Genomic DNA, 21,470 nt, shown 5'->3' with positions numbered 1-21,470 from the left:
GAGTGAACCCTTGTTTTTGTCATTCAGCATCACTCAACACTTTAATAACCACAAAACAGAGCAGGCTCAACAGCACTTCCATTTATTTCACTCGTTTGAAACAAACTCTTACAAATCTCAAAACGTCTCAACATACTGTTTCCAACTTGAAGACCAACAGATTTACAAGGCAAAAGGCAAGATTTAAATAAATAAAAACACATCGGTTAAATGTTTGTTAGTGAGCTGGAAATGATTTACTTCATTCAAGGACCAGTAAGTGGGAACAACAAACAGAATGCCATCGTCTTGACTTGATGGTTTTGACCTTTACAATGTCATGCAATGACTGGAAGTGCAATGATGTTCATTGTGTAAGAGCTCAACATCTACTGAAAAAATGAATCTACTGATAACTACTTCTTGACCCTGTACTGTACGCCACTTACTTCACCATCTTCTCTTGCACTGGCACATCCGTCTCTACTTTTCTACACACCTACTGTACTCAACAGACTTTTAAGGACACGAACTCGAAGCGCTCACTCGTGTTTTGTTCCCACAATTTTCCACGTACACTGACTGACATCAAAACTGAAAACGCTATTGCATTACTCAACCGCAAACAGTCCTTCAGTGATATGAGGGTTACAAAAGTTTCAGAGCTTGGCGTTGCTTATGAAAAAGGCTGGAAACACTGATCTAATGTAGAGCATCTACTGCGTATGAATGCCCTGATAAAAGGTACAGCATCGACTGGCTGTGTCCTTTTTTTAAAGTAGGCTTTACAAATGTTTATTCTTGCATATCACAAGAGTTTTAGCAATATTTATTGCACGTATATCGTCAAAATCTCAGGATTTTTTTGATACCTCCGCTGGGAGAAAAACATTCTTGAGTCGAAAGGGAAAGTCATGGCAATGTCGAAGTTATAAAAAGGAAAAATCTGGCTGTGTTGCAAAGATTTCAAGAGTTAGATGAGAAGATTGTTACATCATGTCCGTCCACATACTTGCCAACCCTGCCGATTTTCATTGCCCTCTCCAGGTTTCCTTCCACGGTCACAAATCTCTTGTATTTCTCCCTGTTTATAACAATTTTTCACACTTTTTCCCTTTTAGTTATCACAACCTGTTTCTACAGTGTGAGAGGGGGCCAGAGAAATGGAGAGGAAGAGAATATTCAAAGAAATGTATCCCTGACTCCTTGGAGAAAGGAATTCCTGTTTCTTATGTAAAGGCTTGTTTGACATGAAAATGCTTTTTCATTTTACTTGTTATTTTGATTCTTTACCCCCAGAGCGCCGCTTTGGTTTTGAAATCCTCCCTATTTTTGACGTCTCAAGGTTGGCAAGTATGTCTGTCCGTTGAATATGAAGCTACAGCCAGCTTAGCACCAACTCTGATCGTCTAAAGCTTGTCAAGAGTTTTTTGAGGGTTATTTGCCTGACTGAATAGTGAAACACACCGATTTTCTTTTTACACTTCAATTAACACGTATGTTGTTTGTTTAAAGAGCTGGTAGGTGGATTTTGCTGCCATCGCATAGAGCCAGGTGAGTCGTTTCCCCCTGTTTCTAGTCTGTGCTAAGATAAGTTAGCCTATTGCTGGTATTACTTTCATATTTGACAGACATGGGAGTGGTATTGATCTTCTCTCTTGTCAAGAAAGCAAATAAGGTTATTTCATAAAATGTTTTCTAAACTATTCCTTTAAGCAGTGAAGTAGCTAATAGTATATAATGGGGTAATGGCAGTTATTAGTCTAATTATTGGAAGATTAGGCAAATCAAGGTGAGACAGGTCTGGGAGAGTTCATGGATCTTAGGTTGTCGAGGACAAAGAACCTGTCCGCGTCTCACAAGCGTACATGCATTCACAAAATCACAATGGAAATCTGAAGGCGCAGAGAAGCATCTTTTCTTAACATCTTGCCAACTCCACAAGAGTCTGGTTTTAATATTGCTGAATGGACTGAGTAGTAGAAGTGAGGGCTGAGTTAATACATACTGATGGCATCGAAAGAAATGGAGAAAATACCACTCACATATTCATAAAAATACCCACAGAACAAGCAAAAAACACTCCTGGAGTTTCTGTTTACACATGAACAAGCTGACTGAGAGAGGGCTGGAGTGTTTGAGGCAGCCTGCAGGAACGAGGGCCAGAGACCAGCCGGGGGGGAGGAGCAGGAGAGTCAGGGCCAGCCGCTCACCTCTTCTTCGGTGCCTGAGCGGTGCGAGGCGGGGTGACAGGGCGCCCTGAGTTCACCCCTCCGTACTGGTACTTAGCTTTTTTTTCTGACGGCTTCAGGATCTGAAAGGAAGAAGGATGAGGTGAGGAGTACAATAAAAGAGTATAAATCAGGATTCATGTTACGGTGCAACAAACACTGAGTTCTCTACCTGAAAGGAGCACATAAGGGATTCGTCCACACTCATCATGCCACCCGCGTTGTCAAACTCCCCGCAGTAGTTGGGAGCTGAGAACAGCGTCACCAGCTGTCGTTTGGCAAAGAACTCGTAGCCGTCTTCAACAACCTGGAAGGAGGCATGATTAGAGCTTGTTATTTGGCAGTAGATGTGATAGTCTATTAATCATTCTTCACATAAAACTACCATAAATTAACTGCTTCTAGCTTTGCAAATGTGATTTTTTTTTTTATCATTATTGATCATACAAAATAATTCATTAGAATAGGTCTATTTGCCCTGAGGAAATTTTGGTCGACATGTTTCACTATTTGACATTAAACTGATCAAACAGTTAAGAAAATAACTTTTACTTACAGCCCTAACCAGGACTATAAATCATCTTTAATTTTATGTGAAGTTGCTCCAGTTATCCAGTTTTAATTCTCCATGGTAATATTTTAGACGCAGCCCTTATTCACAGAGCAGGTGTTACCTGATGTGCTCGGCAGATGAGGTCCAGGTCATGACGGTTTAGAAACTTGCTGACAACGTCGGCCCCAAAGGTGAAAGAAACTCCTCGATCGTTCTCCCCCCAGCCCTGGACGTCTTTGTCTGGGTCGGACCACAGCAGGTCACACAGCAAGCCTGTCACACAAAAGAGCATAGAACAGTCACAATAACAAACAGTAAAGTCAAACAGAAAAAACAAATATATGAAAAATGTGTCTGAATTACCAGCTATATCAGTTTCGGTCTGGAGAAATTATTGATTTTAATTTGGCCAAAACTAATAGCATTATTTCTATAAGCCTCCAAGCTTGGGTTTCCTTTTAGTTGAGTGACACAAACGCATACTGTAGGACAACAGACCTGTGTCGGGGACATCAGTAGGTCTCATAATGCGTCGAATCTGTTCCATGGACTGCAGATCAGGTGAGAGCCCTGAGGAGGACACGATTGTGTAAAAAGAGACAAGCAATACAGTAAATCCTATGTGAATGGACATAAAAATAAATGAAGTTGACTTTGACAGCTGGATTCCACTGGGCAGAGCTCTGGGAAGTTGTATCGTGGACATGGTTTTGTTCCGTCCTTAGCTTGGAATCATACCTGGGAGCATTACAGAAGAGGAGCGTTTTGCTTGCCTGATTTGTTCACTTTGATTGAGTTAATTTTGTCATATTTTCTTGATTTTTGTGCTTCTACAATAGGTAAGTCAGCGTTTCTTTTTTTAGCCTATTTTTACGATAAAGCAGGTCTTTTCATTTGGAAAACTGACCGATGCTCTATGACGTTTCTGTGTCTGACTTCCTACCTGGAGCAGAGTAAGAGTTTCTGGCACAACTTCACCTACTTCCAAGGTGTGTGGAGAAGGGAAAACATCTCAAGAGGTAAAAAGCTAAAGCAACACTTATAGTATATAGGGCAACTTTATTATTAGGGTCATGATGAAGGCCACTAGACAAAATGCCTTGGTTTGATAATAAAGTTGTTCTATATACTACAGGCTTCCTACTCAGCTCAACCTGCTCAATGCAGGCTGAGGTCCACTTCTGAAACACTCTGCCGTGGTTCCAGTGGAATCACAAGCATTGACTAGAACAGCTGCAATCAGCTCCAGCGGCTGCATCACAGCCGGTGGAATGATATATGTGAAATGTGACAAAAACTTCCTGAACTGATTGAAAAGTACATTTTCATTAGCATTATAAGGTAAGGAATGACCTCATACACTATATCACAATAACATGATGTAGTCATTTTCCAATGTGAAAGTAATATGGAAAAATGACAAAAGATGACATTCTTATTATTCCATTAATTTACACAAAGACAAATGTATCATCCTCATTATTCAGCGGTAGGTTAGTAGCTGCTACATAACAGAGATGCTTCACAAACCTCCATGGCAGCAGAAAATCTTCTCATCAATAATCGCAGCGATGGGCAGACAATTAAAACAGTCGGTGAAGGTCTTCCAGAGCTTTATGTTGAACCTGCGCTTGCCTGAGGAAAAGAAATGAAGGATAATTGTAAAATTAGGCTTTTAATTTCAAATTAAAAGGAATTAAATCTCCCTCAGGAGTATCAAACTCCTGAGGGAGATTTAATTCCTCTTTAGTGACATCTTTCTTGATCAGGAATAAAAAAAAATCCTTTTTTTTTTTTGTCATTTCTGAAAAGCTTTTGTTGGGTATGAAAGTAAGATTATTTGCTTTGCCAAACTAAATGCTGTAAATATGAATCATCAGGCTTGATTCCCAATTTTATAACTTTGGACGAATTGTTCATGTTTGTTTCTTTGGCCAAATGCAAAACAAACAATAGGCCATCTCACTATTAGGACAACTGTAGCCAGTGAACAAGAACTTACACTCATCATAGAAGCCGTAGATGCGATTGATGGAGGCACACTCATGGTTCCCCCTGAGCAAGAAGAAGTTTTCTGGGTATTTGATCTTGTATGCGAGCAGCAGGCAGATGGTCTCCAGCGACTGCTTCCCTCTGTCCACATAATCCCCCAGGAAAAGATAGTTGGCCTCTGGAGGAAAGCCGCCATACTCGAATAGCCTCAGCAAGTCTGTGTACTGACCGTGGATGTCACCTGGAGGGATAACATTATGCATTTTCTCATCACCTTCTACAGTAAACAATAACTAAGTCACACAGGGATTATATAAATGGCTGGTGATAGGTGCAGTTCTCACCGCAGATTTTGAGTGGTGCCTCCAGTTCTAGCAGGATCGGCTGACTGAGGAAAATCTCTCTGGACTTGATGCAGAGCCCCCGCACCTCAGCCTCCGTCATCTGTACGACCTTCCCTGGACGACATCCTCGCACTGCAAGACAAAAGTACAAGGAGGTCAACAGTCAGCATGGGCTGATCCTTAAACAGGAGTGAGAAAGGGCACCAGAAATTATGACAATTGGGGCATTGAGTTACTTGTCACAATGATCAGATCTCATATGAATCAAATTTGACATTATGAGAACAGGCTAGGCAGCTACATTTTCAAAACATAGGCTAAACCACTGCTATAATGACCATAGAAAATAAGTCTAATGATAACTAATGTATTCAAAAATTGCAAAATCTTAAGAACATCCAGATTTCGTTTTAAAATGTTAGCATTAATATCTGTAATTGTTTTTCTGAGAGTTTTATATGTTTTTCTTTCAAGGGTGGAGTTGGCTACCTTTTTGTTTACATTTGCAACACAGTGTGCCATTAAAGAGAGCTGACTAATACATATGCTTTGCTTCTGGCCTGACTAGACGTGCCATTTACTCCAGTCAACACAGGTTGTTATGACCTGGCATGTACAGGAATGAACAGCTTGCCGGCTCAGCTGGAAGTGTGAGTGTGAGAGAGGGCAGAGTGGTGCAAGCGGGAAAAACAGTCTAGAGGTCAGCTTCATGTATAAAGAACATGCTTAGTTTTTTTTGCACACAGCAAAGTATCCGGTATGTGTCTGAGTACCAAAAAAATATCAACAAAAACCATACACATTCAAGAGGAAAAAACGTCACCACCACCAACATGGCCACCAACTCAGCACAGAGAAGGTACTAAAAAGATGATGTGTGAAAGGAGAGTTGGTCAGTTCTGTGAGCTGCTAATATACAGGAGCAGCTCTAAAATGGTTAAGTTACACATTTGGTGACAAGACTACGTCACTAACACAACTGTTAGCTATGTAGTCTTTATAATTACGTATTTTCACAGTCTAATATTTTATTAATTTTATGACAAACTGCAACTTTCTCAAGTTGAAACAATTATCTTTTAAATCGACAAACATATGTGTAATTCATGGCACAACTCAAGTAGGATCAAGAACATATTTGTCTCCATTCACTGCCATACAAGTTTTGTCTGAAATAAGGGCCCCCCAGGGCCCATACTTTTTTTGCAAACCGGAAGAGGCGTGACTTCGGCGCTCTATCGAAAAAAATAAGTTATTAGCACGATTTTTCTCTTGTTTAGGGATAGACACAAACATTGAAAACAAATATCACTTTGTGATCTAATAATTCATGCATGAAAGGGTTCAAATTCATCGAATAAACTAAAAATGATTCATGTGAAACAGCTAAGTTGTGCGGGCTCTTACGTAAAGGGGGTGTGTCCCAGGGAGGTAACGTTAGCCGACTTGCTAGCTAGCTTCCTTGCCAACGAGAATAGTTGACGTTACTTAGCAACCGCGGTATTTCGCGGTTCTTTCTCGTTATGGCGTCTTTAAAAAGAAAACATTATCAGCGCCTATTATGCTTCTCTTATACATTACCGTTATAACATTAAGTCCCACCACCAACTTGTTAACATAGTTAGCTCTCTACGTGGCGGCAGCAGGCTGAGTTGTTCCGCTTCCCTCCCTTTTTAAGCACACTGACCTCACAATCGTTAACTACAAACCAACATTAGCGGGCAGGTAGCTGCTCCGAGCTGTGACATCATGATAACGTTCACTGAGAGCCTTTAACGCAGCGGCTAGCTTACGGGCTGCTGATGAACACCACAGATAACGAAGGATGCGGGCTGTTAAAATGATTTAAAACACAGCGTGAAGTTGGCTGGTTGAAAACACGAACGAACGATTGAGTCGTTTTCTTGACAAATGACGCAGAAAGAGAAAATATCACCATGGTACGCTACCTTCCAGTAGTCGAGAGATGATGCTGTCAACGTTCAACTCGCTTTCCGCCATGTTTCTGATACTCACACAGGCAGGATGTTGGGCAACACTGACCCGGAGTGTAGACTTGTAGGCTCAAAGGAGGACAAGCCTTCCCAGTCATGCACAGGGGCAGTAATCACCCGCGTTAAGTCAGGTTAAAGTCCAATTTGATGGTACTTTTTATTGGTATCAATTTTATATTTATCTTTTTAGTCTCCACAGCATTTAAGAGCAATAACTTTATACTCAACTGCATTTATCTGATAGTTACTCAGTGTTAAATTAAGATTTTAGATACAAATATAATACTATAATACTTAGCAAACAAGTTCGTGTTTTCAAGTCGTCATGGAGTAAAAATAAAACATGACAAATAAGAACACGTGCATACAAATAGCAAATAAAACAAAGATGACATTAATATACAGAAAAAATCGTCGAAAATATTAAACTACGGAAGAATATGCAGACTACAGACTCAAAGTTGTGCTGGACTATTAAATAATTATCAGCTTTCCATTCAGTCAGATCCATTAGTTCGGGATATTGGGATTTTTTAGTGTTTCACTTGATTGTTTATTCTGTGACATAACTGGATTTTGATTTTGTGTTCTGTGATCAAACACACATGTGACAACACAGGACTCATCATTGTTTCAGTGGGTAGATACTGTTGTTGACAAAGTACATCAGCCACAACTTGAATATTGTACCCATTTTATTTTATTAATAAATAAAAATGAGGATAGAGAAATGTACAGGACATCAGGATTCAACAGGGTCAGCCAGTTACATTTGGAAACAATTTCTGTACAGTATAAAAATTACAAATATTTTACAAAACATGTAGCACCATCAAGTATTATCTTTGATACAAACGAATCACATTTGCCTCTATAGCGTAAACGGGCTGCTAGTACTGCCAATCCAACAGTGATTCAACATCCAAGTCTGCAGCTCTATGCATCTTTCAGCATATTGTTTCGGTTTTTCTGGTACTAGACCTGCATGATTTGGTCAATAGTTGAATTTCAAGTTGTCCCATAACACAACTGCAGATGAGCTGCATCGAGTGAAGCTAGTGGTCAAAAATGCCTTTACACAGCTTTAAGACTTAAATATAATGTTGACAATAAATACAGCTTGAGAAGAACAAACACATTAAAAACGACTTTGTCTCAATTCTACAGCTCTCCCTGCTTCGTTTTTCCGACGCTGACTGCAGGAGAGAATCAGCCAGGCAAAAGTAACGCCAGCCAGTAAACAGACGAGTCCCACAATCACTGGCACCCACACAGGCATGGAGGAGGGACACTTTGGCACAGGGGAAGTTGTTACAGTGTTGTTGGGACTACTAGCTGTTGAGGTGGGAATGCTAGTTGTGGTGGGGGTCACAGGTGCACTTGGAAGGCTGTTGATCTTAGTGTAGATGAAGGGATTCACCTGTAGGAATTCAATTCAAGTATTATGGGTTGATGAGCCAAATTATATGGAGAGCAAATTCAACTTAGATCCAGTTTGGTGATATAATAATAACAGGAGTTGTGATTTCAGAAATATCCACACATACCTCAGAGGGACAGTGAATCTTGGATCGGTCATATGTGAAGTTGTTGTAGGCCTGCTTTCTGCCTACGGGCTCCAACTGTTAAAACAGACAGAAACATTTTGTAAAACCAAAAACTTGGACACATTGTGCTTCAGTTCAGTCTGTTCTTCATTCTCACCATGTTATTCCACAGGGCAATGGCCATCTCAGCATGAGCTCGCTCACTTATGTGGAAACAGTCCACAGAGAAGAAACTGGAATCAGGCTCACCAACCTGTGAAATGATTAGATTCAGGGTATGTCTCCTTACTTATGTTTGGATGCTTGTTTTGATATATGTGTATGTCTCTGTAACTTACTCCAATGTAAGGGATGAAGGAATTATGTAAAAAGGGTTGAAGGACAACAGCAAAGTCTTCTTTTCCGTCATAGCGATCTCCAGAAATAAGTTGCAGGAGCTCAACCTACGGAAAAAGACAGAAAAATTGGAGAAATTATAGACACAACCCTCTTTTTCCCCCCAAAATATTTAAAATGGTTAAAAGAGCTCTTTGCTTCTACCTGATACTTGTGATTGATTCGTTTTATCTCTTCCAGCTCTGGGGAGTTTTCATCCGGGTTGATAACACAGGGACAGTTGGTCCTTTAAAAAAAGGAGAAAGGAAATTATTTCAAATTACAGAATTAAATATTTTTTCATTTCAAAATCCTTAAATTCTAAATTAAGTCCTTGACTGATTAAGTGAAAATAGATAGGTGTAAAGGTTTACAGTAGGAGGGAATGTTAGGAATTATATCTCTGCATCAAAACAACTGAACCAGAGGTATTTTCAAAATCTCTGATGTTCCCAGAAACTCCCAAAACATCTCTTTATGTCCACTAAATGGACAGGGAAAATAGGTTATTATTTAGTGTTAACTGCAAAATTACAATATGCCTGAGTTAGAGAACATATCAACCAATCAAAACAAATATCACTGAATAATCTAATCAGAAGCGCTTAACCACCTTCAGTTTTTTCCAATTTGCAAAGCATGTCTCTTTTAATTCTCATATCTGCTTTAGAAAATCTTAATCTTTCTGAGATTTTAGTATTTGGAGTTTTAAAGCTGCATCTACTGTTTTTTAACCACTTGGGGGCAGCAGAAACCAGCTTTAACAAAGTGCTGACATATTTTACAGTTGTGTTTTTACACATTCAAGAGCATTACAATTCATTTGGAGTTTATCATCTAGTCTCGTGATGAATCTAAGTCAGATATCCACTCTCCTTTATTCTCTTTTTTGGTCTCCACCAACTCTTAATATAAATATCTGTCTCTTTAGCCGCTAAATATTCCTGTGTTCACACGCTAGTGCTTAACTTTGTCCGTCGGCTGTTCGGTGCTGAATTGGTAGCGTAGTGGGGGTTTCAGAGCTTTTTCGGCTAAAAACAACTGCTCGCTGGGACTGAAAACCCCACTGATGAGAGCTATGAGTGACAGTACGATTCGATACGATACGATACGATACGATACGATACGATACGATACGAAACTGCAGAGTCAAGTGGTATCATCACTATGAGCGACTCCTTTTACATTATACATCATTGTGTCTATAATATAATACATATATAATCTAAAAAATTAAATATCTATATAATACAAAAATATTGATTACAGACACTTTAAAATCATGTGACTTCTAATGTTCTACATGACGTATAGGAAGATTGTAAATCACAGAAAAACAGGCACAACAAACCTCTGCAGGAGGGAACAACTAATCGTGTTCTTCTTGACTGTTTTCAGCAGCTCTATCTGCAAGATCTCCACGACATTAACCAGCACCCTCGGTACCTAAAGATACAGAGAAAGAGAGGAGGGTGAAAAGGCAGGAAAGGCATGACCCACTTGTACTCAAAAGTACAGCAGGTGATGATAACTGATAGCTTTTAATATCTCACCTCTTTGTACAACATGTCCAAACTGAGCATCAGATTGTGGCTGTAGTTCTTCGGTGACAAGTTATTCTGCAGAGATATGCAAAGCGTGGTTTTAACTGCAGTTCCATCACATCACACAAGAAATGTGTGGTTATCTATGTACAATGTGATTTTAAAGAACACTTACTTGGTCTATGCAGTAATGGCAAAGATCATTCCCCCCGACGAATATTGTCACAAGTTTCCAGTCCATTTCAAAATTCACCGCCTGTGTAGCATGTGTACAAAACATGAGCATGAAAGGTAGAGGTAGACAATCTGTTTTACAAATGACTTAGCTTGAGGGATGTCTGACCTTGTTCCCCTTTATGGCCTTGATGAGAGCTTGGACTTGTGCTGGGATTGCTCTGTATTAGAACAAATACAGGCAGTAGACGTTAGAGAGATGACAACAATGAGTTCCTGAAAGGTTTTACTAAAAAGAAAAGGCACATACGAGGTCTTAGCTCCAGACACAGCCATGTTGAAGCCCTTCTGTAAAGAGCCCACGCCTTTGGAGAAGCCTTTCAAGGAGGGGTTGAACATCTTTAAGATGTCTGAGGAGAGAAAGAGCAAAAAGGATCAGGTAAAAGAAAAGCGAGTAACGGGTTCTTTCATGCAACATTACAGCTCTAAAACTGAAAATCAATCATTCATGCTACTTAAAGGAGAACTCTGTTTTTGTGACAAGTGACAAGTGACAAACTGGGACAACAATTTTTGAAACTGAAACCCATTATATTAGAGCTTTTGTTATTCCTGTCAGATATTCACTCAAAGAAACTAAACTCACTTGGTAGTGTTGTGACAGTGTCCAGAGCCTTATCTCCTCCAATGCTGCAAGAAAAAGCAAAGGAACATTAGCGTGGTTCATAAAATGTGATGTTTAATGTAAACCTCATTAACACTGCTGGCATGTTGTACCTCCACGATACCCCTTTATACTCTTTACTGAGGTCAAACATGTTCTTTGCTTTGGCCCCAGTGCCGGCCTGTGAACAGAGAACAAACATATCTTACATCAAAGATTGAACACGAGAACATAAAACGGATGATCATCAACGGTGCAAGCTATCTGGCTGATAACAAATTGATTAGATAGTTCATAGTTCAATGACACTAAATAGCTGATACCAACAGGTTGGAACTCAATTGCAAATGAATGTTTCCCTTCAACACACGCCCACATTTATACCATAACAATAATAATTAACAGTACTGGAGAAGTATTGTTTATTGCTGCTTGATGTTTTTTTACTCTCCTTCCTTTTACTTTACTTTAAGGGTTATATAATATATATTATAATAAGATGGATATCTGTGTGTTACAACACTAACCGTTGTAGAGTCTCCCAGTGCTGCCACCACCTTGATGTCTGCTGGTCTCAGCTTATGAACTACAGATAAAACACATTAAGGAGATTCAACCCACTGACATCAAGATAAAGCACAAAAGTCATCTGAATACAATGTAATATCTCAGCCGTTTCCCTTCTGTGTTTCAGCTTCAGTTAACTGCCGATAAAAGAGGACATCAAACCTCATATCGACCGTCTGCTGATGTTGTTGCAGAGACGGCTGTACGTCTCACCTGAAGTTGGCACAGTGTCAGATGGAGCAAGGTCCACACAGGAGAAGTTACTTCCCCAGTTCTGCAGGAAAAGAATCATCAAATGATCAGCAGGAATAGAAAATAGGTGGGAAAATGTATGGAGAAAAGGAGTCATTCAAACTGAGTCCTTAGTGGCATTTTTCTGATGGTGCATTAGCTGCAATGATTATTTCCTTTATTTTTCCAATTTATCAACAAACTGTTTTACCAGTATTTGAGTTACTGTGAGATTCTGGAGATTTTTTCAGGTCTTTGGTTATTAAACATTATATATTTTATTTGTACTAGAAGTCACTTCTCAGTCTTTCTGATCAAGTGTAGACGCTCACTGTGATAGGTCCAGGTGTTGGAGGGGGACCAGCATATATGTAATCGCTGTTGTTATAGGTCCGGATGTATGGTGAAGTCTGTAGGCAAAGGAAAAACATATATTACATGATCAGTGACTTTGAACCCTCAAAATATGGAAAAATAATAGCAATAGAATAATAAATCATTTAAACACGATTTCCTACCAGGGTCGGACATTTCAGGTCCATGTCGTGGGTGAAGTCCTGTGTAAAGGTCTTATTGCCCAGAGGTTCCAGCTGAGAAAACAAGGATCAGTGTGACAGCTGAGTATCATTCAGGCCTTTTAATATGAAATACACTGTGACATTAAACACAATGATGTTATCATAACAAACGCACTTTATCAGGCTTTTATAGTCCAGGTAGTGTAGCAGTGTAGCAGCCCCAGCAGTTGGTGTTAGTTAAATATTCTGTTACTATTTTCATCCACCATTTTGTCATATCTGTCACCAATATTATTAGTAGATCTTTTATCTACTCCCCAAATGTGGTTGTTGGAGTGTTATCTAGCTGTTTTGTGAGTTGTTAATTTAGTTTTCCTGCGATCAGTAAGCTTCTAATTAGTTTAGCCATTATTCTAGCTGTCCGAATCTAACGTCCTTGGTCTGAATGTTGTTGTTGAATGCTAATACAACATTCTAGCTCACTGTTAAGTGTTAATTGGACAAAATATTGTAAAAGCATCTTCTCGTCTGATACCTACCATGTTGTTCCAGAGGGAGCGAGCCATCAGTGTCTGGGCCTTCTGGCTGAGATGGAAGCAGTCAGCGCTGAAGAAGGAGCGATCAGGGCGGCCATCCTGTGGAAAAGGTAGGTAAATGTATGAACTATTTTTCAGGAAATAGTTCAAAACTTTGGGGAAAAACAGACACAATACGTTCACTTTCTTGCAGAGAGTTAGATAAGAAAAACTAGGTTAAGCTAAGCTAAGTGGTGGTTTGATTTGATTAAGCAAATAAGTATAGTTCCCAAACAACAATCCTTACTGACTAAATCATGCTAATGTTGGCCCACCATAAGGTTCAACTGGCCCTAGAACTGAAAAGGTCTGGGTACTGATGATTGTAGTGCTAAACATGTGTTTATAAATTGAATGCCTGATGGACCAAACTCCCATAAAGTGTGTCTGGTCCACATGTGAAAAACAGAGATTTGTCACTGACCGGCAGTTTAGGGACGACGATCTCTCTGAAGAAAGGCTGGACGACCACAGTGAAGTCTGAGCGAGTGTCATACTGGCCCGACTCCACAAGCTCACGCAGTGAACGCTTAAAGAAAGAAAGAGAAGGTGTCAATGCCTGAAGAAAAACTGGGCTGTTTAACAATCACAATCACGTGGTTTATCTTCCTACCTGATAGTGTCTGTTAAGGTCCTCCACCATTTGAAGAGCTTTAGAGTTGGCTTTAGGCAAGATAACACAAGGACACAGAATACTGGAAAAGGAGACATAACGGGGTTATACCACTGTTTATGATTTTATCATGCTTATATAGTCACTGACTGTATTTTAAGGTAGTCGTGGCCCCATTTTCTATAGGTACTCTTTTATTATAGCTGTTTTGTGATCTGTTAATTTAGTTTTTCTGCGATCAATTAGCTGCTAAACAAGCTAGCCATTATACTAGCTCTCAAACAACATTCTAGCTAGCTGTTCAGACTGGGTTGCACCAACAAGTATTAATTTAATCTAAGATTAGCTCTAATCAGTGTTTAGTAAAACATGAAATGTGTAAATCCAGATTTAAAAAGTATGCAGAGCTCTATTGTGCTGTTGTGGTGGAAGAAGTACTCACACAGTATCTTTTAATCAAGTATTATTTTCTGTGTATTTAAAAAACTTCAAAATGTATATTATTTTGAAGCAATTTTTTTAAAGGCAAAGAGATACTCACTTTACCAGCCAGGTTGGGCATTTAAGTGAAGCGTCCAGGTGCATGTCTCTCAGTGGGATAATATGTAGAGGTTCTACTAAGTTCACCAGAGCCCGAGGTACCTGACAGAGACAGGCTCAGTTAACTCCAGCAAGACCGACATTCACTATACAAAATAGGTTTGTGGGATACGTAGGTGCATGTATTTGGTGAGAGTTTTGAGCTCTTCCCCAAAGAAAATGTTACATTTTTCAATAAAAATACGTAATACCACATCATTTTGGACCAATGTTAATATGCTAGGCTAACTGTGTAGAAAAAGTTGAAACAGCCAGAACAGATAATAAATAAACACCCAAAAAGCTTGTTTAAGACATCCAATGGGGAGTACAACCATTAAATCGGGGACATATAACTTAAGTTTTGATGCTCACCACATTGATCTTACATTACATTATTCGCCAAAGCATTACATTGGTATGTCTGTTGATTTTACCTGTTTGTGAAGATAATCCAGGGTGTCCTGAACATTACGAATATAACTCTCTACAGAGTAAAGCAGCTGTAAAGTAAAGAAAAACATGTTCAGGTTGTGTCTTTAAAGTGTGCCTTTTGACTTATGAGTTATCACTCTCCATCAGTACTCACAGAGTTGTAGCAGTGGTCACACATGTCATTTCCTCCAATAAAGACGGTGATCAGCTTCCAATCTGATTCAAAATTGATTCTCTGTACAAGAAAGAAGAATGTGGAGGAATAAGTAATGTTGTTAATAGGGACATAGAAGACATATACTGTATGACATGGTTTGGGGGTTTAGTTTATTTATTTCCTTTTTTATTTTCAAAGGCTCTCTCCTCATGTGTCTTGTTTATTTTATTTCTTGTCTTCGTTCCCCCCCCCCCCCAGTTTTCTATGTCACATGTGTTTTAAAGTTAATTAGTTCCTTGTGTAAAGAAATAAAGACAGGAAGTAAAGACAACCAAGAGACATGAGGAGAGGCTCTTTCAAAATAAAAAGGGAAATAACTCAACTAAAACCCCAAACCATGATATCCATGTCTCTTAGATTTGTCAGACTTCAAAACAGATGTCTTTTTCATTGTTATTGTCCAAAGCAGACATAGGATCTTGTCAAATATAAAAATAGGTAAAGAATAAATAACTTATTATAACTTACAGAGTCATTCTTCATCCTTGCCACCAGGGCTCGCACCTGTGGCAGCAAGTCCCTTTAAACACAAAATAAATTGAGCATTGAGCATTAACTGGCAAAGAGTTTACTCAGGGAGTTAAAAGTACATATATTTTAAGATATATGCTGCCAAATTCCGCTTTCTTTTAGTTTTTATAGGAACTGATTCTTGAAGAGCAGTTTAGTCACAGATTTCAGTTTCTGGTCTTAAATAGGTATAAACTGCTAAGAGGCTGCTGAAGATGACTCACTTGCTCTTCGCTCCAGCCACAGCCTGGTTGAGGAAGGCATTAGGAGTGTCCTGCTTGCCCATGCCAACAGAGTAGCCCGTCAGGTTTTGATTAAAATGTTTTAAAATGTCTGTTATAAGAAAGAAATAATGATTAAAAAAAAAAAAAAAATAGCAGCACTTGAGATGCCATAGCAACAAAAACTGACTTCAGCATGTTATTGGACTCATATACACGTCATTAGAAGACTCACTGGGCAGCGTGGTGACAGTTGTGAGGTTGTCATTTCCACCAATACTGCAAAAAACACATAATACAGTGTTATGATGGGAGAAATGAATGGTCACAGAGACACATTAATACCAACACTTAATGCATTAATTTAACTATTGTGTGAGAAAAGTGCTGACATACCTCCAGGATAGACCTCTGTACTGACGCAGGACATCCAGGATGTTGTTAGGACTGGAAGCTACACCGTTCCCTGCCTGACAGATGGAAGAGGACATAAGGCATAAGTTATGAATATTTTAGAGTGTACGCCACTGTACTTTGTTCATCTCTCCATTTCTCTAAAATCATTATCTTTTTGGTCTAAATGTCCACTGACGCCTTGAGATCTTTGGACCATTCACAGTGGAGGCAAAGATTTCAGCCAACTGTTATATAGTTCAATCTGACTATTACACTATTATAGATTAATGATTATCTTTTCAATCAATAAAATGAAGCACTGTCTCCTGTTATCTTGCACGATTGATTACCACTTCTTGCAGATATACATGTAACGTACAGGAACGCAACATCACTACTTTACTAGGCAATGTAATTTTACACTGCATATTTAGTAGCCTATGTTTTAGAGTTAAAGATTATGGTCCTACTTTTTATATATTTATCTAACTAACTAACTAATCATCCAACTAACTAACTAAAAGAATGAGAAAATGACTCACTGTCAGCGAGTCTCCCACAGCAGCCACCACTTTGATATCACCAGGCCTGAGTTCATGGACTGGGAAAATACAGAGGACACAAAACTTAATTAATTAAACAGCTTTTTTTTTTAGCACACATAAGAAAAAAGGCCACGGAACAAGAAAAAACAATAATTTAAGCAACCAGATACCAGTAAATTACTGTATTTTAACATGTCCTGACTAACTGAGGCCTAAAAGACGCCTTCAGGATCAATTCAAGATTGATTTAAATATAGAAAGAAGTAATTGACTTTAAAAAAAAGATAATAAGTAATATTTCCAGAAAATCTGAGTAAGATTAAAAATTTTCAAATCTTGGCAAGACCTTTCTGCAGTGTAAAAGCATAAACCATCTTACCTGAGGTGGGTGTGGTGGGTGAAGGTCCGAGGTCCTCACAGGGCATCTCTGTGCCTGTAAACTGAGCGCACACATAGAGCACATTCACAGTCAGAATCGCACAGGAAGCGTGCAACAATGCGACAATCTCCATTTGACAGTACTCACTGGCTGAAGGAGAGGAGAGGCATCACTTTGGTGATATGAAGGAGAGTTTCCCTCCGTCCTCAGGAAGGGTCGGTCCTTAGGGAGGGCAGATGTGATTATGGAGAAGGAGGCGGGTTGGGAGAGAAGAAAGGTAGAATATAATACAGTACGTGTAATAATGACACATGTTAACATGCTGATCTAGTAACTGCATGCGTGTGAGCTTTCAGCGCAGTTTCTCACCTCAGTTGGACACGGCAAAGCGATGATATTTCCATTGTCGTCTGTGTTGCGTTGGACACGTGTGGGCTGCAGCTGCAAGACAGAAAACTCATTGTCTTTATGTGTGAGAGGACAATGACTCTGTATGTTTGTGTATATGTGTTTGTGTGTCTGTAGGAGAAAGAAGGAAAGATTGCTGAGATTTCTTTAGGCCTCACCAGGTTCGTCCACATCTGCACCATCAGGTTGTCAGTTTGCTGTAAGGTTCGTGAGTCTGAGAGAGGTTTTCCACTCTGTTCAAACACAGAACATCAACAACATCAAACTGTGTGTTAGATACAGAGAGAACAGTTTGTCCTGCAGAGAGATCACCAGGACTCCTTATCTGTTACCCTCACACACTGACTGTATGACTTCATTATCGTTACTTATTTTGAATGCATTTGGTCTGTAAAAAGAAACCTGCCCATCCTTTATAGGCACACGCCGAAATGGAAAGAGACAGTGTCTTTTTGCAGCCATTTTTTCTTTCTTTCAGATGGTTTTGTGACCCTTTGTAGTTGTTTTATGCCTTTTTGTAGGTTACTTGTCTTTTTGGTAGTTGTGTGTCTCTTTGTGGTACTTTTGTGTTTCTTTGTGGTAGATTTGGGGTAATTTTGTCGCTCTTTGCAGTAGTTTTGTGTCTCTGTGGTATTTTTGTGTCTCTCTGTGGGACTGTTGTGTTTCTTTGTGGTAGTTTTGTGTTTCTTTGTGGTATTTCTGTCTCTCTTTGTAGAATGTCTGCATCTCTTTGTGGTATTTTTGTCTTTCATTGGGGTAGTTGGTAGTTGTGGTAGTTTTGTGTCTCATCATACTCATCTCCATGTGATGTTGTTCACCTCAGAAACAATAGAGAAACTATAACACTAGGAGTTGAAGGACTCACAGAAATAGATGAAAGGTCTGTGATGAACGGTGATTCCTGCAAAATGACAGTGAAGTCGTCTCTGTCGCCATACCAACGTTTCTTTACCATGAGCTCATCCAAGGACTCCTGGGTTGAAAAGAAAAGTTCCCCATAAAGATACATCGTGTGCACTACAGCAGACTCCACCACCACAGGTCAGCTAAAGGACTGACTAGAGCTAACAGATCATTTTGGATATGAATAATGGACAAACCTGCAGAGCCTGACTCAGCATGGCTCTCTGAAGTCTGACTTCTCCCTCACTGTATGTCTCCATGCATGGACACATCCTGTCAGTAAAACAGATTCACTCATTAAAACGTTATACTCATAAAACTTGACGATTACACAGACATTCTGCACTCATCAGCGCTTCAGGAACTCAGTTTATCACAGTGAGATATGCTTTATCGTTCTTTGTAAGTCTTAAGGAACAACCGGTAAAAGTGTAGTTTTACTTATGAACTCACTTGTTGTGATATCTGTTGTGCTCTCCATCCCACAATGCAACACTGACGATGGCTCGCTTCAGCTACAACACAGTGAAGTTAAACAAAGAATGCGTAAAATGTGTGAATATTGACATTAACAGCGACTGAATGAAAAATGCTGTATATAGAAGTAATCTGAAATCTACCTGAGAGTGCAGCAGCTGCAGAGCATCGTCCACCTCTTCAACCATTGCTTTGATGACAGACTGAACCTGAAAGTACAAGGAATTTGACCTCTTGGCTTTATGTCTACAAACACACCACATATGTATGTTTTCATTTCCAATAGTTTCATCCATATTAATATATTTTGTTGTTTATGTACCTGTTGTGGCTCACAGGCACAGAGTTGATCCACCTGAACAAAGAGAAGGAGCAGCTTCCAGTCTTGCTCCACATCAGTGGCCTGCAGGAGAAAAATCAAGGATACCCAGATAGTTAAAGAGATACTTTTTGATTATTGAATTGTTTTTTCTCTCACTCTCTCCCTTTGGAGGGCTCCGACTGACTGGAAACCACTTGGCTAATGTACGTAACAGTATATAGTGTTAGCATTTAGTATTAACAGTCTAATAATGCCATACATAATAATATTGGTGACAGTGGAAATCCTTACGTATATTTTGGTGAATAACACTTGTACACTTTTATTTAAATAGAATGAGAAATGCAGGACTTTCACCTGCAGGGAAGTCTTTTCATATTGTTGAGTCTTCTACCATTTAATTTGACTCAAGTTAAGATATAGATGAAGATGTGAAAGTGTCTGATATGATAAAATCATACCTGATTGTTTTGGAGGTAGAGGGACACTTCCTCCGCCTGCTCCACCAGTGTGCTACAGACCAAACCAAACAAGGAGAAATCAACTTTAAACCATTTGAAGCAGACAGAGTCATCTGTTGAACATATCTCATGTGTCAGAAAGTGCTGTTTGTACCTGTGTTGAACAAACTGAGGGGCGTAGAGGTTTATCTCATCGGACAGAGGGCTGATCAGTGCAGGATTGAAGAGTGTGATCAGCTCTGATGGGGGAAAATTAACACAAGTTTACCATTAAAACCTATGCAGAGCATGAAACATGGATAAAATAGTTGGACTTGACCATGAAAACAGTGTCTTAGTTTTTAATTTATAAAACTTATATAAACTTTATAAACTTCACAAACATGACAATGAAATACAGAAAAGATCTTTATTCTAATAAAAACAAATTAAAGGTGCACTATGACAAAGATCTTCATTGACTGATTTTTAAAAAAGAAATAAATTTTTTTACGTCTAAACAAATTAAATAAACAAACTCTCTTTGTTTTCATGACTGAACAAACTGAATAAACAAACTGACCTTAAAGGACAACACAGTTTATACTGTTTTACTTTGTTTATGTGTGGCGGACCCTGCCACCTTTCTAGCTTAACAGTGTTCTGGGGACCTTATTTTCCTCTGAGAACAGCTTGTTCATTCAGTAATGGAAAAAAATATTAATATTTTGAATTTGAATTTGAATTTCTTCTCCAAAACTACATAGTGCCCCTTTAAAGTGTTTCAAAAGGGCTTTTTTAAATCCTGAACTGGCACTTCCTGCTTTGTGTCAGTCAGTATTTTATCTCCATGAAGTACTGGCAGTGCTTTGTATTTCATGAATGGCTTTCACATAAGATAACAGACCACAGGCCTGGTGTATTTTAGGCGTATTGGGGTTCACTGTTTCAAATTATCATGGCGAGTGTAGATATCGGTGTAGTAAAGATAGTGCACAGTAGTGTGATAGAAGCTCGTATCAACCTCTTCAGATGAATTACACCGTGTATTTAGACTGTAATCAAGTTTTAGTGAAAGTGACCAGAAGATACTGAAGCTTTCAGAGCAATCCTGAACATACAGTATGCGTGATAAGTAAAGCTTGCAAGAGTGCAGTAATTAAATTAAGTAAGTTATTTTAGATACATTCAGGTTTAGGCCTCATAAACACCACGAACAACAAAGTAATACTTACCTCTGAGTCGTGATACCACTGTAGATAGCTCAGTGCTGCTGGAAAAGAAAAGATCAGGGTGTGAGTGTGTCTCTACATCGTTGAATTGAAGTCCTTATTGCACAATCATCAATTCAAGGTGGAAGCCGACTGGTGACCTGTGCTCACCTGTGCATGTGAAGTCCAATAGAGGAAAGAGCCGCCACATCTGAGGGCCTAACGCTGTTCACTTAAGAGAGAAAAAAGGAACATTTAAATGTTATATCTGCATTGAGATGCAGGAGAATTTGCTTTGTTGCGAAACAGAAATAAAAAAAAATTGTAGTCGAACTAAAAACCCTGACTTGACTTACCATTTGAAGGGGGCGACCGAGAGGGAAACATCTGAGTGCAGGGCAGCCCGGTTACTGAAATCAGGCATTGGTAACAAACACTATTATAAACATTTGTGTATTAAATATAGTTGATGAAGTATTAAAACACACATATTACTATTGTATATTTCCTCTTTTAGCCTGAATGT

General features: G+C 39.1%; 2 protein-coding genes across 2 annotated transcripts; both read right to left on the bottom strand.

Annotated features, from left to right (window-relative positions):
• Window positions 1-66: 66 nt before the first annotated feature.
• LOC311271979 (serine/threonine-protein phosphatase PP1-beta catalytic subunit-like) lies at window positions 67-7,158 on the bottom strand. The gene is made up of 8 exons (XM_084378010.1): window positions 7,049-7,158; window positions 5,100-5,231; window positions 4,766-4,996; window positions 4,294-4,398; window positions 3,262-3,333; window positions 2,885-3,036; window positions 2,383-2,517; window positions 67-2,293 (listed from the first exon to the last, which is right to left on the bottom strand). The coding sequence occupies exons 1-8, from the start codon at window positions 7,098-7,100 to the stop codon at window positions 2,189-2,191; spliced, it is 984 nt and encodes a 327-aa protein (XP_084234136.1). The 5' UTR covers window positions 7,101-7,158; the 3' UTR covers window positions 67-2,188.
• Window positions 7,159-7,770: 612 nt separating this feature from the next.
• LOC311271360 (phospholipase B1, membrane-associated-like) lies at window positions 7,771-21,368 on the bottom strand (the record flags this gene model as incomplete). The annotated part of the gene is made up of 40 exons (XM_084376975.1): window positions 7,771-8,513; window positions 8,641-8,715; window positions 8,798-8,893; window positions 8,979-9,083; window positions 9,181-9,262; window positions 10,367-10,461; window positions 10,569-10,634; window positions 10,735-10,815; window positions 10,903-10,954; window positions 11,044-11,143; window positions 11,380-11,423; window positions 11,511-11,578; window positions 11,925-11,983; window positions 12,178-12,238; window positions 12,528-12,605; window positions 12,714-12,785; window positions 13,253-13,348; window positions 13,713-13,817; window positions 13,902-13,983; window positions 14,443-14,543; window positions 14,918-14,983; window positions 15,070-15,150; window positions 15,601-15,652; window positions 15,867-15,975; window positions 16,099-16,142; window positions 16,260-16,333; window positions 16,802-16,860; window positions 17,184-17,244; window positions 17,331-17,405; window positions 17,553-17,624; window positions 17,750-17,824; window positions 18,457-18,564; window positions 18,692-18,767; window positions 18,948-19,009; window positions 19,115-19,180; window positions 19,294-19,374; window positions 19,755-19,806; window positions 19,909-19,993; window positions 20,969-21,006; window positions 21,301-21,368. The coding sequence occupies 40 exons, from the start codon at window positions 21,366-21,368 to the stop codon at window positions 8,232-8,234; spliced, it is 3,204 nt and encodes a 1,067-aa protein (XP_084233101.1). The 3' UTR covers window positions 7,771-8,231.
• Window positions 21,369-21,470: the final 102 nt, after the last annotated feature.

The sequence above is a fragment of the Pagrus pagrus genome (assembly GCF_965226575.1).
Source record: "Pagrus pagrus genome assembly, chromosome: 16".
Classification (NCBI taxonomy): Eukaryota; Metazoa; Chordata; class Actinopteri; order Spariformes; family Sparidae; genus Pagrus; species Pagrus pagrus.
This window is presented reverse-complemented; position numbering and strand designations above follow the sequence as displayed.

Excerpts from the sequence above, each read along its gene's own strand:
- LOC311271979 (XM_084378010.1), bottom strand. The coding sequence starts at position 7,100 with ATGGCGGAAAGCGAGTTGAACGTTGACAGCATCATCTCTCGACTACTG. Across the intron at positions 2,518-2,884 it reads TCATCTGCCGAGCACATCAG|GTTGTTGAAGACGGCTACGA; the intron begins GTAACACCTGCT and ends GCCTCCTTCCAG. Across the intron at positions 2,294-2,382 it reads CCCTTATGTGCTCCTTTCAG|ATCCTGAAGCCGTCAGAAAA; the intron begins GTAGAGAACTCA and ends TCTTCCTTTCAG.